Source organism: Diorhabda sublineata, chromosome 9 (assembly GCF_026230105.1).
Source record: "Diorhabda sublineata isolate icDioSubl1.1 chromosome 9, icDioSubl1.1, whole genome shotgun sequence".
NCBI classification, from domain to species: Eukaryota; Metazoa; Arthropoda; class Insecta; order Coleoptera; family Chrysomelidae; genus Diorhabda; species Diorhabda sublineata.
The window spans coordinates 25,444,274-25,462,951 of NC_079482.1; the positions used below are offsets into that span (position 1 = coordinate 25,444,274).

Sequence of the window (18,678 nt, forward strand, 5' to 3'; positions counted from 1 at the left end):
GTCCATTTAAGCGGGGTAGATAATTAATTGATAGAAGAATTAATTGACACTCACCTCATCGACTCCGATTTTTCGACAAGCCTCTATGAAGTTGTCGACGTTTCTCCTACATCTAGCCATCGTCAGTTTAGGCTGAAATTGAAAAAAAAAAATAAAAAAAAATCGAATGCGAAATTATTTGATATTAACTTACAACAGCTGGCGATGGTACATGGATACTGGCCACCGATCTGGGTTTTATATAATTTGCTAAATGGCATAATACAACGCCATCTGTCAAAGCTGGCGCCAGATCTTCCGGCAAGGCCATTTTCAGTCTGGTTTCTATGATCTACAAAAAAAAATAGGGAAATAATAATAAGGAGAAGACTGGGTAAGGATAGAGAAAAGAAGAAAAATCATAATGTAAACAAATAAAGAAAACAAAATGGAAGCAAGTGAAAAAACAAAACGGGAACATAAGAAAGAAATAGTAGAAAAAAATGAAAATTATAATAAAGATAAAATGGTAGCAAGTTAAAAAACAAAAGAAAAACGGTCGACAAACAAAATGGGAACTTGTGATAAACAAAATGGAAAAGTGAAAAATCCAAATTGGAAAAAAGGGATAAAACAGAATGGAAACAAGTGAAAAACTAACAGGAAAACAATTAAAAAAACAAAATGAAAAGAAGGGATCAAACAAAATGGAGAAAAAAGTGCAAAAATAAAAGGAAAACAAGTAAAAAAACAAAATTAAAACAAAGGAGAAATCAAAATGGAAGCAAGTGAAACAAAATTGAAACAAGAGAGAAAATAACATGGAAACAAATAAAAAAACAAAATGAAAACATGAGAAAATATAAAATAGAAGTAGGTTAGAAAACAAAATTGAAAACAAGGGATAAAACACAATAGAAACAAATGAAAAACTAACAGGGAAACAAGTGAAAAAACAAAATGAAAACTAATGGAAAACTAACAGGGAAACAAGTGAAAAAACAAAATGGAACCAAATGGAAAACTAGCGGGGAAACAAGTGAAAAAACAAAATGAAAACAAATGATAAAACAAAATGAAAACAAATGAGAAATTAAAATGAAGACAAATTAAAAAAACAAAATGAATACAAAGGATAAAACAAAATGAAAACAAATTAAAAAAGAGATAAAATAACAGGGAAACAAATGACAAAACAAAATGGAAACTTGTGACAAACAAAATGGAAACCAGTGAAAAAACAAAATGGAGAGAAGTGAAACATCCAAATGGAAAACAAGGGATGAAGCAAAATGGGGAGTGAGCGGGCAAACAAAATGGAAACAAGTGAGAAAATAACATGGAAACAGACGCAAAAACGTACGAAATACACATTCGAAAGAATAAAGCGGGGATGAACCGAATATAAGGGAAATAAATAACCGGAATCCTGAAAAGTTAAAAGGATACTCACGTTTCTCAATTGATTAATGAGATCCGTTTCCTCTTTCGCCTTATCAATCTCCCTCCTCATAGTAAACGACAATTTGTCATTGTGAGTATCCTGGTTCCAACTGATGCTCTTCGCAGTTTTCGGACTCTTCGGCATCATCTGTATCGGTATCGAATGCATCGTTCCGATTTTCGGCGAGTTTTTCCCATTGGTAATCACAGATTTGATAGCGGGCACATTATCGTGCGACATCACGTCGACGCGGTGTCCTTTAACGGGCGATTTCGGTTTAACGTAACCGCTTATCCTGGTCGTCGAGGATCCGTTTCTATTTTCCCCTAAGCCGTTCGTATGGATCGGCGATGAGTACGTTCTAGACGGTTGTACTTTTTGTACGGGTTTGTTGGTCGGGCTCGTATCGTCGAACACCGTCTTTGGACTACTACTGAAAGCCGAATTTAACGGGGTAGGATCGGATCGAGAAGTCGCCAAAGTTTGCGAAGGAGATAAATGGTGGGTTGGGGTGTTCGGCTCGGTTTTGTAACTTTGGTCGTCTTTTGTTCGATATATGGAAGGCACGTCTTGCGCCCTTTGTTGCTTAAGGGCCTCTTTGTATTCCCTGGAAACGAAAAAACGACGACGAGTGTCGAACGGAGACGTTTCGTTAAAAGGGTGGTAATTTTACCTGTAAGTTTGGATTTGTTGCAATGGTTTTTTATCGTCGATTCCATTGCAGTTGGGAAATGTGTCCGGACAAGGGCTAAGACGTACGCTGCAAAAAAAAAAACAAAAAAACGTGCGTTTCAACAAAACGAAACCTGCGGCGCCAAAACCGATTTCACTAACCTGGCGTGATCTTTAGAAGCCTTTGAACCGTCCATTTTGTCGAAATCGTCCATTTTTACGTTGTCTTCGTCGTTGTTGCTTTCTAGAGCCGGCGATAACGTCGACGGTGTAGATAACGTCGATTGGGTGCCGTTTTGATCATTGGTTCGTACTAAATTTGGAAAATTTCAATGTTTACACCAAATTATTAAAAACAAGTCGAATAACGGGCTTGGTACCAAGACGTTCCAGGAAGGGACAAAATGAAGGTTCCAGGAAAATAGAAGAATAAGGTAACGGGAAAGGGAGAAGGGCAAGAGAAGAAAGTTCCTGGGAGGTAGGAGAAAACGGGAAAGTTCCTGGAAACTACAAAGAAATTCCAAAAAGGTACATGGAAGATAGAAGGAATAAAAGAATGGTTCCAGGAAGGTAGAACGGAAAAAGATGGAGGAGTACCAGAAACCTCCAGAAAAGTGGAAGGACAAAATAAGAAATAATAATGTCCAGGAAGATAGAAGGAATATAAATGAAGGAGGTCCAAGAAGGTAGAAAGATAATTGAAGAGGGTACCAGAGGAAATTAGAAAGGGAATAAAAGGAGGCGCTAGGAAGCTTCAGGAAGGCAGAAAGAGAAAAAAGAGAAGGAGATACTAGGAGGTTTTAGGAAGTTACGACAGAAAAAAGAATGAGAAAGTCCAAGGAAAGCAGAAAGAGATTCTAGGAAAAGGAGAAACGAAGTAAAAGATACCGGAAAGCTCCTGGAAGATAGAAGGAGTTAAAGGAAAGCAACAGGAAGATAGAAGGAATATAAATGAAGGAGGTCCAAGAAGGTAGAGAGATAATTGAAGAGGGTACCAGAGGAAATTAGAAAGGGAATAAAAGGAGGCGCTAGGAAGCTTCAGGAAGGCAGAAAGAGAAAAAAGAGAAGAAGATACTAGGAGGTTTTAGGAAGTTAGATAGAAAGAAGGATGAAAAAGTCCAAGGAAAGCAGAAAGAGATTCTAGGAAAAGGAGAAACGAAGTAAAAGATACCGGAAAGCTCCTGGAAGATAGAAGGAGTTAAAGGAAAGCAACAGGAAGATAGAAGGAATATAAATGAAGGAGGTCCAAGAAGGTAGAGAGATAATTGAAGAGGGTACCAGAGGAAATTAGAAAGGGAATAAAAGGAGGCGCTAGGAAGCTTCAGGAAGGCAGAAAGAGAAAAAAGAGAAGGAGATACTAGGAGGTTTTAGGAAGTTACGACAGAAAAAAGAATGAGAAAGTCCAAGGAAAGCAGAAAGAGATTCTAGGAAAAGGAGAAACGAAGTAAAAGATACCGGAAAGCTCCTGGAAGATAGAAGGAGTTAAAGGAAAGCAACAGGAAGATAGAAGGAATATAAATGAAGGAGGTCCAAGAAGGTAGAGAGATAATTGAAGAGGGTACCAGAGGAAATTAGAAAGGGAATAAAAGGAGGCGCTAGGAAGCTTCAGGAAGGCAGAAAGAGAAAAAAGAGAAGAAGATACTAGGAGGTTTTAGGAAGTTAGATAGAAAGAAGGATGAAAAAGTCCAAGGAAAGCAGAAAGAGATTCTAGGAAAAGGAGAAACGAAGTAAAAGATACCGGAAAGCTCCTGGAAGATAGAAGGAGTTAAAGGAAAGCAACAGGAAGATAGAAGGAATATAAATGAAGGAGGTCCAAGAAGGTAGAGAGATAATTGAAGAGGGTACCAGAGGAAATTAGAAAGGGAATAAAAGGAGGCGCTAGGAAGCTTCAGGAAGGCAGAAAGAGAAAAAAGAGAAGGAGATACTAGGAGGTTTTAGGAAGTTACGACAGAAAAAAGAATGAGAAAGTCCAAGGAAAGCAGAAAGAGATTCTAGGAAAAGGAGAAACGAAGTAAAAGATACCGGAAAGCTCCTGGAAGATAGAAGGAGTTAAAGGAAAGCAACAGGAAGATAGAAGGAATATAAATGAAGGAGGTCCAAGAAGGTAGAAAGATAATTGAAGAGGGTACCAGAGAAAATTAGAAAGGGAATAAAAGGAGGCGCTAGGAAGCTTCAGGAAGGCAGAAAGAGAAAAAAGAGAAGGAGATACTAGGAGGTTTTAGGAAGTTAGATAGAAAGAAGGATGAAAAAGTCCAAGGAAAGCAGAAAGAGATTCTAGGAAAAGGAGAAACGAAGTAAAAGATACCGGAAAGCTCCTGGAAGATAGAAGGAGTTAAAGGAAAGCAACAGGAAGATAGAAGGAATATAATTGAAGGAGGTCCAAGAAGGTAGAGAGATAATTGAAGAGGGTACCAGAGGAAATTAGAAAGGGAATAGAAGGAGGCGCTAGGAAGCTTCGGGAAAACAAATGGCACTTCATAAAGGTAGAAGCAGAGAAGAAAAAAGAAGTTCAAGAAGATAGAAGAAGGTACCAAGAAACTCGAGATAAAATAAGAGACAAACTAGACAACTTGGAGAAGTAGAAGGTGTCCAAGTACGAAAAGACTATGTGTTGAGTATCCACAGGAACCGGAACTACACGCCTTCTTAAATCAAAAAAAAAAAAAAAAATGGGAATCTGGTAGAAAATTACTTACTCGTTATTTCTTGGGACCATCGTTTATCGTAACAATCGCTACTGGTACTGTAACCGCTATCGACATTCTGTCTTTTGTGTCGATTGTGAGTAAGAAGTAGAGGTCCGGGTGATGTACCCGCGCCGCTTCTTCTCGACTTCCTACTCAACGTTCCGCCACCGGCGTCCGTCCGTCTATCGAACTTTAAGGCTTCTAATTCTAAATATTTGAATATGTGCACCCTACCTCGTTTGCATAACTGGAATACAAAAAACTATTTGATTATCGATTATCCGAATATCAATTTTTTATGCACTCAAATTGAGGGAAACCCGTACCCAGGGAAAACCGATCTAAAGATCATAAAGTCTTCTGGATTCGATTCCTCCTGATCTCGAATCTTTTTGGAATGATAAAATGCACTTGGGAGTGGATCAAATCGAAAAGATCCTTTGAGACTTCGCGAGCAAAGAAGCTCTAGGTCAAAAATCCTGCGTTGTCCCGCATTAGGATGAAGTTTTTTCCAATGAAATTAGAGTAGGAAACGACGTGATCCACTAAAATATCTTCCGTGTATCGAAACGTCGTTAATCCCATTACCAGATTCGATAAAAACCAACTCGGTTTTGCTTCCATTGAAATGCCCGCCAAAAACACCCAGAAACTTCCTGCTTGGTGAGCTGAGGTTAATTTGGGATCAGTAAATGGCCTTTAAGACTGTCCAACCGCGTTTCTCTGACCTAATACTTCAAAATTTCGTGTCCAGAACAAGAAATTCCGGATCACCTATTCCAGTGAGAGCAATCGTCTCCATGGTGATAATTTCGTAGCCAATCCGTGATAGTTGTAGCACTCCAAAGTCATTTTTTCGAAACTCCATTGAGAAAACACCATTTTCGATCGGATCCACGGTTATGGAAGCCAAGAAGATCTTCAATTGGACCTGGACACGTTTGTACAGAAACTCTTCGAGAAGAAAGAGAAGCAGCGCCTTCCTGACAAGTTCCTTTTGGAAATACGACGCACCGATGCCCAAAGAAGCATTAACTAGTTGGATAATTCCCTTATATACTTACACTTGCCGGAGGACTAGTGAGAGGATTATCCTCAACCGATAATTCGATCAAACTCAATACGTTTCTCAACTCGACGGGAAGGTTGCTGATCCTATTCGCCCTGAGGTCCAGCCTCACCAATTTCAGATACGTCAGTTCGATCGGTACGGCTAGCAACAGATTATTTCGCAACACCAAAGATTGGAGAGATTTCAATTCTCCTAAACGGGGAGGTAAATGCGTCAATTGGTTACAGGAAGCGTCCAGTTCGGTTAATTGAGACATGCGACACATCTCGTCAGGGAGGGACGAAAGGGAATTGTTCGAGACGAGTAGAATCTGCAAAATAATGAAAATCGTTTAATAATTAATCTAACGGGAAGCAACGTCGTAGTTATGCGATTCCATATGTACCTTAGACACTTCAAATTCCATTAATTCGCCTTTATTTTCGTATTGAATGATCGAGCATCCAACGAAAACAGTCTTGGCACCATATTTCTGTTGCGTTTATTCTTTTTACAACTTCTTCTTGTTACAGGATGCTTAGTTAGAAAAGGTGGTACATTCACATATTTATGTTTAGTAATTTGGTGTAGTCAATGGAAATGCAAGTGTCTAAGGGACACTTGGAATCGCTTAACTACGACGTTGGTTCCCGTCCTTCCGTTTTCGTTTACATACCAGATGTATTAATCGTTTTTTTTTTAATTTTAAACCGAGAATTCATAAAATTCACGAATAAATAAAAAAAGTATCGATTTTTCGAGAAAAAAAAAATAAATTCGTGCTTTTTTCTATCGATTTCCACGGTAAATTTCAATAAAAAAAATCCCCCCCTTGGGGTGGTGTTACATATTTCAAACACAAAGGAATAATGTGCAGATTCCCGCTAAAATTAATTTTTTTGGCGGGAAAATAAAAAAATAGTATAAAACTAGTTCTTGTTCACCGGACTATTTCTTTTCATTTGGTAGACGTGACGGCGATTCAACTAAATCATTAAAATGTCGAATATTCTAAATGGAATCCTTATAAAATGAAAAAAATTTAAATTGATAAATTCCTATCCGGTTTATGTGAGTCCAAAGTCGATTTCCGGTAGACGGTTCTGCGATTTAATACAAAATGGTAACCATAAAATTCATAAATAACCTTATACGGTGGATATTTTAATTTATTCGAACGCAATTAAATTATAAAAACAAAATTGTTTCCAAAACCAGTCGCAAGCGATGGCGATCGAGTTCTACCATCTGCGTGTTATTTTTTTGGCGTCTCAGTTCACAAAAAAAAAGTATTTATAGAACGGGCGCCAAATTCTATAAACACTCATAAGAAAATGACATCATCGTAAATGGAATTTGGGAAAATAACCAGATCACATTAAATTATTTTCTATGCGGAGATTCGATGTATATTTGATGTAAATTTCTTTATTCCAATCACGAATTTTTTAGGATTTTCCACCCTTCTCCCATTTTTCCCTCAATTAAACAACATTTCGTCGGCACCTGACTAACTGACTTCCTTCTTTTTTACACGGCACGTTTAAGGAATAACCAACATACCTACATCACTATAGATTTAAAACTGTTTCATGACAATGATTTTTCACTTAAAGGAAGATTATTTCGAACCAAATGGCGACCGGTTCAACCCGGAATTGCAGCAAACGACTCTTAAGTAGACTCTAGTCGAGCTACGCTGCTCTTAGAGATTAACCACGCGCGGTAATCAAATAACGGGCACTATTATTTTTTGTTTGTTTCGATCCTCGCTTGACAATATCAAAGAGAAGTTTTTCAAAGTGTGTTATTTTGAAATTTGATTTATGGGTTAAGTACACAACTTTTGGACGGTAGTGTATACTGAAAATAACTGTACATCCTCACTGTTTTAAGAAAAATAACATTTAATCCGGCAGATTTTTCGTTACGATAAAAATTGAACGAAATTTCGGTACACCCTGTATAAAGTTTTAATAGACTTTAGGTAAATGGAATGATTACGAAAAATTAAAGTAACAAACAAATATTGTATTTGTATTATTAAATAAAAGATATTCCATTTGAAAGTTAAAAGTTTCAATTCCTTTCCACCCTGTATATAAAAAAATTTTTTTTTCCAACGTACAGTCAGCTACAGCTACCTTTTAACTGACTTTGTATAACGTACCAAAATCTTGCAATTCGAATTCGATACAATATGTTTTGTAACGGATTTATGTAACACCCTGTATAGTGAGAGATATAATTCCCCAGGTCTAATCCCTAACGACTTTTTCCCGTCTCATAACCTTAAATTTCACTTGCAATAGAAATAGAGTTAAATATTGGATAATATAAATTAATATGGAACAAAAATGTCTTTTTCTTTTTTAAAAACTTTATATATAGTATATAAATTATTAATTAATTAAATGAAATCCATTTTGAAAGTAGTTACATCATTTTTTTTTCTATTATCTTATATAGGATAATCAATAAAGTAACTGTTCATTTTCCAAACGATTTATAAACAGATCAATGCCCCGATAAAACATTGTACGTATATACAACACGTCAGCGGTGTTATTTTAATCGAAAATGGAAATGCATATTAAACATTCTAAATTAGAGTCTGGTGGTATGAAGCAAAACATAACAAGTACTTATTAGAAATAGTATTTACTAATAATTTTTGTGTGTCACCCCGTAATACATTTGTTTATCGCTACAGTTGTTTTTGTATACGAATTAAAAAAAATGACAAGTCTGGTGCGCTTTATTTCTCTCTTTATCTTACTCACAATATAGAAAATGATGGAAACCATACAAAGTTATATTCGATCAACGTTGCCAAATTTTAAAACTCGAATGGAGTGACTGCAATTAAAGTTTTATGACAATTCAGAAATGTGTAAAAATAAAAAAATTTCAGTTTTTACAGAAACTATTAAAGGGGTAAAGGTAAAAAATGAACAATAATTGTTATTTTCTTTTTGCTATTATTTTCGTATTTATGAATCCTTCGTTTACTATAAAAAAATAGAATTATGGTCAAATTTTTATGCAACTAAAATGCTGCTTTCTCGTTTAAAAAAGTTTTAGGCATTAATGGATTAAGATTTATTTTATATATGAATGGTACTCAATATTTAATAATTTCCTTTTTTTTATTACATCTTGCTTCTAAATGACAAGAATGACAAGTCTGGCACGGTTTATTCCTCTCTCTCTATCTCACTCGCACTATAGAAAGTGATGGAAACAATTGAAAACTATAAAGTTATCTTTGAACGACGTTGCCAAGCTTGAAAATTAGTATGGAGATTTAAGAAAAATTTGATATTTGCATTTAATACAATTCCAACAGGATCGGATTAGGTATATCTCGAGACATGAAACAATGTGTAACATAAATTTCGAATTTTTTTTTATTAAGAAGCAATGTGATAAATGGAATTTTCAAGAGTTTATTTTCAAAATTTTCTAAAGATACTTCTGATATTTTTCTGTAAATACGAATAAACATTATAAATAATCTTACCTGAATTGGCAACTGGCATAATTCTCTCGGAAGACTGGTCAGCTGATTCCGGCTGAGATCTAAGAAATTCAAACACTGAAGGCCGCTTACGGTATCGGGTATAAACCGTATGGCGTTGTGATAACATTGCAATTTTTCTAAAAAATGAAAACCGAGAACTTCGTCCGGTAATTCGCCGAACCGATTTTTCGATAAATCTGAAATAAACAAAAAAAAATTCCATTTAAGAGACACTTTATCTATAATCAAAGTATTGATCGATACCATTATTATACTAATGAAAGAAATTTGTCTGAAGTTTAAACAGGATTGGAGTTTGACTGATGCCACAACCCTAATACAGCCCCGATCTGGCACTACCTGATTACTTTTATTACTTTTACAAATGACAATGACCTTCGTTAGCACCTGGTTCAGTTTTTTCCTAATAAGGACCAGATATTTTATGAACGCAGAATCAGAATCAGAGTCTCTAAAGACGACTGACGGTTTTTTTGGATAAATCCAATCTTTAAAGACAACTGACGGTTTTTTTCGGGTAAATACAATCTCTAAAGACAACTGACGGTTTTTCTTTCAATAAAGACAATCTCTAAAGACAACAGACGGTTTTTCTTTCAATAAAGACAATCTCTAAAGACAACAGACGGTTTTTTTTAGTAAATACAATCTCTAAAGACAACTGACGTTTTTTTTTGAGTAAATACAATCTTTAAAGACAACTGACGGTTTTTCTTTCAATAAAGACAATCTCTAAAGACAACAGACGGTTTTTCTTTCAATAAAGACAATCTCTAAAGACAACAGACGGTTTTTTTTAGTAAATACAATCTCTAAAGACAACTGACGTTTTTTTTTGAGTAAATACAATCTTTAAAGACAACTGACGGTTTTTCTTTCAATAAAGACAATCTCTAAAGACAACTGACGGTTTTTCTTTCAATAAAGACAATCTCTAAAGACAACAGACGGTTTTTTTTAGTAAATACAATCTCTAAAGACAACTGACGTTTTTTTTTGAGTAAATACAATCTTTAAAGACAACTGACGGTTTTTCTTTCAATAAAGACAATCTCTAAAGACAACTGACGGTTTTTCTTTCAATAAAGACAATCTCTAAAGACAACTGACGGTTTTTCTTTCAATAAAGACAATCTCTAAAGACAACAGACGGTTTTTTTTAGTAAATACAATCTCTAAAGACAACTGACGTTTTTTTTTGAGTAAATACAATCTTTAAAGACAACTGACGGTTTTTTTTGGGTATAGACAGTCTCTAAATACAACTGACGGTTTTTTTTTCAACAAAGACAATCTTTGAAGACAACTGACGGTTTTTCTTTCAATAAATACAATCTCTAAATACAACTGACGGTTTTTTTTGGGTAAATACAATTTTTAAAGACAACTGACGGTTTTTCTTTCAATAAATACAATCTCTAAATACAACTGACGTTTTTTTTTTTCAATAAATACAATCTTTAAAGACAACTGACGGTTTTTTGGGTAAATACAATCTCTAAAGACAACTGACGGTTTTTCTTTCAATAAAGACAATCTCTAAAGACAACAGACGGTTTTTTTTAGTAAATACAATCTCTAAAGACAACTGACGTTTTTTTTTGAGTAAATACAATCTTTAAAGACAACTGACGGTTTTTTTTGGGTATAGACAGTCTCTAAATACAACTGACGGTTTTTTTTCAACAAAGACAATCTTTGAAGACAACTGACGGTTTTTCTTTCAATAAATACAATCTCTAAAGACAACTGACGGTTTTTTTTGAGTAAATACAATCTTTAAAGACAACTGACGGTTTTTTTTGGGTATAGACAGTCTCTAAATACAACTGACGGTTTTTTTTGGGTATAGACAGTCTCTAAATACAACTGACGGTTTTTCTTTCAATAAAGACAATCTCTAAAGACAACTGACGGTTTTTCTTTCAATAAATACAATCTCTAAATACAACTGACGGTTTTTTTTGGGTAAATACAATTTTTAAAGACAACTGACGGTTTTTTTTTTGGTAAATACAATTTTTAAAGACAACTGACGGTTTTTTTTTCAATAAATACAATCTTTAAAGACAACTGACGGTTTTTTGGGTAAATACAATCTCTAAATACAACTGACGGTTTTTTTTGAGTAAATACAATCTTTAAAGACAACTGACGGTTTTTTTTGGGTATAGACAGTCTCTAAATACAACTGACGGTTTTTTTTCAACAAAGACAATCTTTGAAGACAACTGACGGTTTTTCTTTCAATAAATACAATCTCTAAATACAACTGACGGTTTTTTTTTTGAGTAAATACAATCTTTAAAGACAACTGACGGTTTTTTTGGGTAAATACAATTTTTAAAGACAACTGACGGTTTTTTTGGGTAAATACAATTTTTAAAGACAACTGACGGTTTTTTTTCAATAAATACAATCTTTAAAGACAACTGACGGTTTTTTTGGGTAAATACAATCTCTAAATACAACTGACGGTTTTTTTTGGGTAAATACAATCCTTAAAGACAACTGACGTTTTTTTTGGGTATAGACAGTCTCTAAATACAACTGACGGTTTTTCTTTCAATAAAGACAATCTCTAAAGACAACTGACGGTTTTTCTTTCAATAAATACAATCTCTAAATACAACTGACGGTTTTTTTTGGGTAAATACAATTTTTAAAGACAACTGACGGTTTTTTTTTTGGTAAATACAATTTTTAAAGACAACTGACGGTTTTTTTTTCAATAAATACAATCTTTAAAGACAACTGACGGTTTTTTGGGTAAATACAATCTCTAAATACAACTGACGGTTTTTTTTTTGAGTAAATACAATCTTTAAAGACAACTGACGGTTTTTTTTGGGTATAGACAGTCTCTAAATACAACTGACGGTTTTTTTTCAACAAAGACAATCTTTGAAGACAACTGACGGTTTTTCTTTCAATAAATACAATCTCTAAATACAACTGACGGTTTTTTTTTTGAGTAAATACAATCTTTAAAGACAACTGACGGTTTTTTTGGGTAAATACAATTTTTAAAGACAACTGACGGTTTTTTTGGGTAAATACAATTTTTAAAGACAACTGACGGTTTTTTTTCAATAAATACAATCTTTAAAGACAACTGACGGTTTTTTTGGGTAAATACAATCTCTAAATACAACTGACGGTTTTTTTTGGGTAAATACAATCCTTAAAGACAACTGACGTTTTTTTTGGGTATAGACAGTCTCTAAATACAACTGACGGTTTTTCTTTCAATAAAGACAATCTCTAAAGACAACTGACGGTTTTTCTTTCAATAAATACAATCTCTAAATACAACTGACGGTTTTTTTTGGGTAAATACAATTTTTAAAGACAACTGACGGTTTTTTTTTTGGTAAATACAATTTTTAAAGACAACTGACGGTTTTTTTTTCAATAAATACAATCTTTAAAGACAACTGACGGTTTTTTTTTTGGTAAATACAATTTTTAAAGACAACTGACGGTTTTTTTTTCAATAAATACAATCTTTAAAGACAACTGACGGTTTTTTGGGTAAATACAATCTCTAAATACAACTGACGGTTTTTTTTTGAGTAAATACAATCTTTAAAGACAACTGACGGTTTTTTTTGGGTATAGACAGTCTCTAAATACAACTGACGGTTTTTTTTCAACAAAGACAATCTTTGAAGACAACTGACGGTTTTTCTTTCAATAAATACAATCTCTAAATACAACTGACGGTTTTTTTTGAGTAAATACAATCTTTAAAGACAACTGACGGTTTTTTTGGGTAAATACAATTTTTAAAGACAACTGACGGTTTTTTTGGGTAAATACAATTTTTAAAGACAACTGACGGTTTTTTTTCAATAAATACAATCTTTAAAGACAACTGACGGTTTTTTTGGGTAAATACAATCTCTAAATACAACTGACGGTTTTTTTTGGGTAAATACAATCCTTAAAGACAACTGACGTTTTTTTTTGGGTAAATACAATCTTTAAAGACAACTGACGGTTTTTTTTGGGTATAGACAGTCTCTAAATACAACTGACGGTTTTTTTTCAACAAAGACAATCTTTGAAGACAACTGACGGTTTTTCTTTCAATAAATACAATCTCTAAATACAACTGACGGTTTTTTTTTTGAGTAAATACAATCTTTAAAGACAACTGACGGTTTTTTTGGGTAAATACAATTTTTAAAGACAACTGACGGTTTTTTTGGGTAAATACAATTTTTAAAGACAACTGACGGTTTTTTTTCAATAAATACAATCTTTAAAGACAACTGACGGTTTTTTTGGGTAAATACAATCTCTAAATACAACTGACGGTTTTTTTTGGGTAAATACAATCCTTAAAGACAACTGACGTTTTTTTTTGGGTAAATACAATCTTTAAAGACAACTGACGGTTTTTTTTTGGGTATAGACAGTCTCTAAATACAACTGACGGTTTTTTTTGGGTATAGACAGTCTCTAAATACAACTGACGGTTTTTTTTCAATAAAGACAATCTTTGAAGACAACTGACGGTTTTTCTTTCAATAAAGACAATCTCTAAAGACAACTGACGGTTTTTCTTTCAATAAAGACAATCTCTAAAGACAACTGACGGTTTTTCTTTCAATAAAGACAATCTCTAAAGACAACTGACGGTTTTTCTTTCAATAAAGACGATCTCTAAAGACAACTGACGGTTTTTTTTTCAATAAAGACAATCTTTGAAGACAACTGACGGTTTTTCTTTCAATAAAGACGATCTCTAAAGACAACTGACGGTTTTTCTTTCAATAAATACAATCCCTAAATACAACTGACGGTTTTTTTGGGTAAATACAATTTTTAAAGACAACTGACGGTTTTTTTGGGTAAATACAATTTTTAAAGACAACTGACGGTTTTTTTTCAATAAATACAATCTTTAAAGACAACTGACGGTTTTTTTGGGTAAATACAATCTCTAAATACAACTGACGGTTTTTTTTGGGTAAATACAATCCTTAAAGACAACTGACGTTTTTTTTTGGGTAAATACAATCTTTAAAGACAACTGACGGTTTTTTTTTGGGTATAGACAGTCTCTAAATACAACTGACGGTTTTTTTTGGGTATAGACAGTCTCTAAATACAACTGACGGTTTTTCTTTCAATAAAGACGATCTCTAAAGACAACTGACGGTTTTTCTTTCAATAAAGACAATCTCTAAAGACAACTGACGGTTTTTCTTTCAATAAAGACAATCTCTAAAGACAACTGACGGTTTTTCTTTCAATAAAGACAATCTCTAAAGACAACTGACGGTTTTTCTTTCAATAAAGACAATCTCTAAAGACAACAGACGGTTTTTTTGAATAAATACAATCTCTAAAGATAACTGACGTTTTTTTTTTGGGTAAATACAATCTTTAAAGACAACTAACGGTTTTTTTTGGGTAAATACAATCTATAAAGATAACTGACGGTTTTTTTTTCAATAAAGACAATTTTTGAAGACAACTGATGGTTTTTTGCAAAAGATATTCTGCGACATATAATATTTTATCTATGGTTTGTTTGATATACTTATTCTCGTAAATCAACAAAAGACAAAAACGTCATCGTTTTTTTAGATATCATCTCGTTTATCCAATTATGCTAATGATCCATTACTTAATTAATAATAAATAAACCACTTTTGTTGTATATTGAAAGGTCAAAAGCATAACGGAATTAGTTGTCAGTAAATAAAGTCTCTGTTGACATTATATGCAATATTTATGGTAATTGTTTATATATAAAAAATCTTCACAATCGAAGAAACCGAGAAAAAGTTATGAAAACGTTATACGCCTACCAAAAAATTACATATCATATGAGAAATTCACCATTTTGTATATTCTTCGTTTAATTGATGATCAATAGCGACCTTTTTAACTGAAATATCCGCATCGATTCCGATATATACCTTTTTTAAATGTCAAATCAAAGGTCAAAATGCTCAATATACCTTTGTAGGTCAGGAAATGAAAACTTTTAGGGCTGTTTATCAATGCCGCTATAAATACATACCGACCGACGTTTTTCGAGATATTTAACAAATTTTTTATATTTCTAACGTCGAAGTATTTCGTCTTGATTCATTTAGAAACAGTCGCCGCCCCTTACGTTTCGTATTATCATCTGGAAAACCTTTTCCTTCTATTTCGATCAAAAAACGTTCATTTAAATTCAACTTTTATCGTATTCGTTAAGTACACGATCCTAATAGGGACCCAAAATCACAGATGATTGATTCTTGGGTGTCCCTTGGACACTTGAGTACTTTATTTGTATCGATGTGTCTCCAACGCCCATTATTATAAAAAAAAACCGTCAATCTCCCGTTTGTCTACCCCTGGATCAGTTATAAATTTCGTTTTGTTTTGTTTAGGTGGAATTATTCCACTCGGACGAACAAATGGTAATGTAATTGGGTTCGAAACTTAGTTTACGGAGTTGAAGGTTTTTATCGATCCTGTCAAATATTCATCCCCTAAAATTTGGGGTTCTCGCACGAGAATAATGAGAATTTCGACCGTCTGGCCGGATGGGGCAGTTAAGGTTTAGTCGGGGGCGAAATTCGCTTTGAAAATAGGGAAAGCAAACGCCCCGTTGAAAAATATTGTAGAAAATCGTGATTCGATTGAAAATAACAGTTTAAGCGCTTATACTATAAAATATACGCGAGTTAGTACTTAAATTCCGAGATATGGCAACACCGATTTGAATATGTCAAATCTGATGCTGCCATTTTGAAGTTTGACGTTTTTAAATGGTGGACGTACTCAGTACGTATCGTCACTTGTCATACGAGTGTTTACAGTCAAAAAATGGAATTCGATCCCGAAAATTTTCGAATTGGATTAAACCAACAACAGAATTAATATTTTTGGTGGAATTTATCGGGTTCTCTCCCCTTTTATCGAACACATGTTTATGTGGCTCGTGCCAAAAAGTTCTACCAGAATAGCATCTGGATGTTAATTGTCTGCACGAGATTTCTTTTTATTTGGTAACATCTCCGAAGAGGGTGGTGCGACAGATGGATGAATCAAATGTATAATATTTCGATTTTATCATAGTTTCCTGTCTAAATTTTACGTGAAAATACTTTTAAAATAAACGCACCTATTATACGGGGTACATCGGAAAAGCCAAATATAAAATACTAATGTACAGGGTGTTTTCGAAAAAGTTTTCTATGATAGAAAGTTTTCTATCTAAACTACGAACACCCTGTATAATACAATTTCAATTTGCGGTTTATCTGATCCGAAATTTTGAGGTTAGGAAACAAGGAAGAATCGCCGAGGGCAAGATCGTGAATTTTAGGTGGGGGAAAGTGCGTTATTAAAACTTTTTTTAAACGTCAAATTGTATATTACAAAATTACACCCTGTAGATATAATAAATCGAAATATTATCTCGGTATCTTATCTATAAAATTATTTTTGTTGATTATAAAAAAAGTGATCGTGAAATTGGCCAAAATTATTTTTTGTTTGACAGGAAACAACGACTATCATTAAATCTGATATTTACACAAACAGTCATCGTTATATTATCCACATAAACCTATTTTTTTTATATATATAATGAATTTTGTCTTCAGATCTTCAGTGACTCACCGGAAATGTTGCTATTACATACTGACATCTGGTGGGAACGTAATCAAAACTTATAAACTAATAATTCATCGTGAACAGATATACTTATAGTACGTTTCAGGAAAAACCAACATACCTACGTTTCTATACCTTTCACACCCGACATTGCAACAAACGCTTCTCGAACGACGCCTAAATCGACCTACGCTGCTCTTAGAGATTAAGCACGCGCGGGGGATATTTTGTAATCAAGGTACACGATTACAAAATTGTGTTTCTTTATGAGTTTTAAGCCCAAAAAATGGGTTTTTAGAAAATGGGGAGGGGTTCCATCGAGAATAAACACTCACCCTGTATAGTGCGGTGTCTTTTCTTTGTTTGTGCATCCCACAGTCAAAATGAAATGTATATTTTCTGCTTGGGCGGCTATTTGTAAGAAAAAAATGTATATTTCTGCTTAATGAAAACAATAAAAAGCATGGGAACCTTCAACCCTTTTTCCAGGTCAAGTTAAGTATTCTTTGTGTGCTTTGGAGCCGTTTAAAAACAATGGTAGGAAACAGTGTAAAGTAAAAGAACGAAAAGTTCACATCAGAATATTTAAGACGGAAAAAAATTTATTTTTATAACAAATATTGTGTCCGATGATGCATTAAATTGATTAAAACTATTGAGGAATAAATCAAACAATAAACAAAATTCATTGAACCTAACCTAACCAAAAATATGTCTATTTATACACGAATTTTTCAAAGAATAGTCACCACCACTGACAATTTTATAACACACCAGATTCCCTTATCTCTGTACGTTTACACAAAAAATTTGTTACGTGAATAATTTCATAACTAACAGAATAAACATAAATGTAAATAATAAAAATAAACAGACATTCCAAAAGTTTGAATAAAAACGTACTATTCAAGTATTTATCTCGTTGATAAGACTTCCTGTATTAAATCGAAGAAACCACACACAAAGACAAAACCTATACGTGCCATGAAATAATAATGAAATAAAAACGTTTTATTATTCACCATTCTGAGAATTTAAATATAAATTTAATAAGGACTTACCTGCAATTACGGTATCACTCAAATTGTATTTTTCGTTGGTTTTAGGAAAATCCTTTAATTTTCTGTTACTTAATTTCAACTCTCCACTTTGGTTTGCTTCTTCCAGTATTCGTTCTAAAGATCGAGTCAACTGGTTTTGAATATGTCCACTTATATTGGAAACTAACACTGCCATCGTTCATTTTACGTAAATATTATGTCGGTATTTTGAGATTGCTATATACTTTTTTTAGTTCTATAAAGTAAATACTGAACGTAATTGTACATGTTTATATAATAATTTACCGAACTCGTACTAAATTCATGTCAATATTAGCGGTAACTTTCTAAAACGAACCTTGCATGTACACAATTCAATAAAACTCACGACTGTCGACTATTAACTCGGTCTTGTTTCGCGTCTAGCCGTATGCCAGTCGCAAATAGACAGATGAATGAACCAGCGTTGCCAAAATGAATAACCACAAATACGAAAAAAAGTCACACCGATAATGGATATACTATTAAAAAATTAAAATACAAATACAAAGTATACTAAGATAATTATACGTTATATATGAATAAATATATGAATTGAAAACTGTAATTAAAAGTGTGATATACAACAT

General features: G+C 33.5%; 1 protein-coding gene across 2 annotated transcripts in view; it reads right to left on the reverse strand.

The window, feature by feature from the left end:
* LOC130448765 (leucine-rich repeat and calponin homology domain-containing protein) overlaps nt 1–18,473 on the reverse strand; it is a 33,307-nt gene extending 14,834 nt beyond the window's left edge. The window contains exons 1-9 of one of the 2 annotated variants that reach the window (XM_056786274.1): nt 18,071–18,464; nt 9,357–9,553; nt 5,847–6,164; nt 4,792–5,029; nt 2,258–2,408; nt 2,097–2,183; nt 1,433–2,030; nt 194–331; nt 55–132 (exon numbers count right to left, since the gene is read on the reverse strand). In XM_056786274.1, the coding sequence (XP_056642252.1) occupies nt 55–132; nt 194–331; nt 1,433–2,030; nt 2,097–2,183; nt 2,258–2,408; nt 4,792–5,029; nt 5,847–6,164; nt 9,357–9,553; nt 18,071–18,245 (1,980 nt within the window). In that variant the 5' untranslated portion in view covers nt 18,246–18,464. Of the gene's footprint in view, nt 1–54; nt 133–193; nt 332–1,432; nt 2,031–2,096; nt 2,184–2,257; nt 2,409–4,791; nt 5,030–5,846; nt 6,165–9,356; nt 9,554–18,070 lie in introns of both variants that reach the window. The other variant, XM_056786273.1, reaches the window with a different exon arrangement.
* Nucleotides 18,474–18,678: the final 205 nt, after the last annotated feature.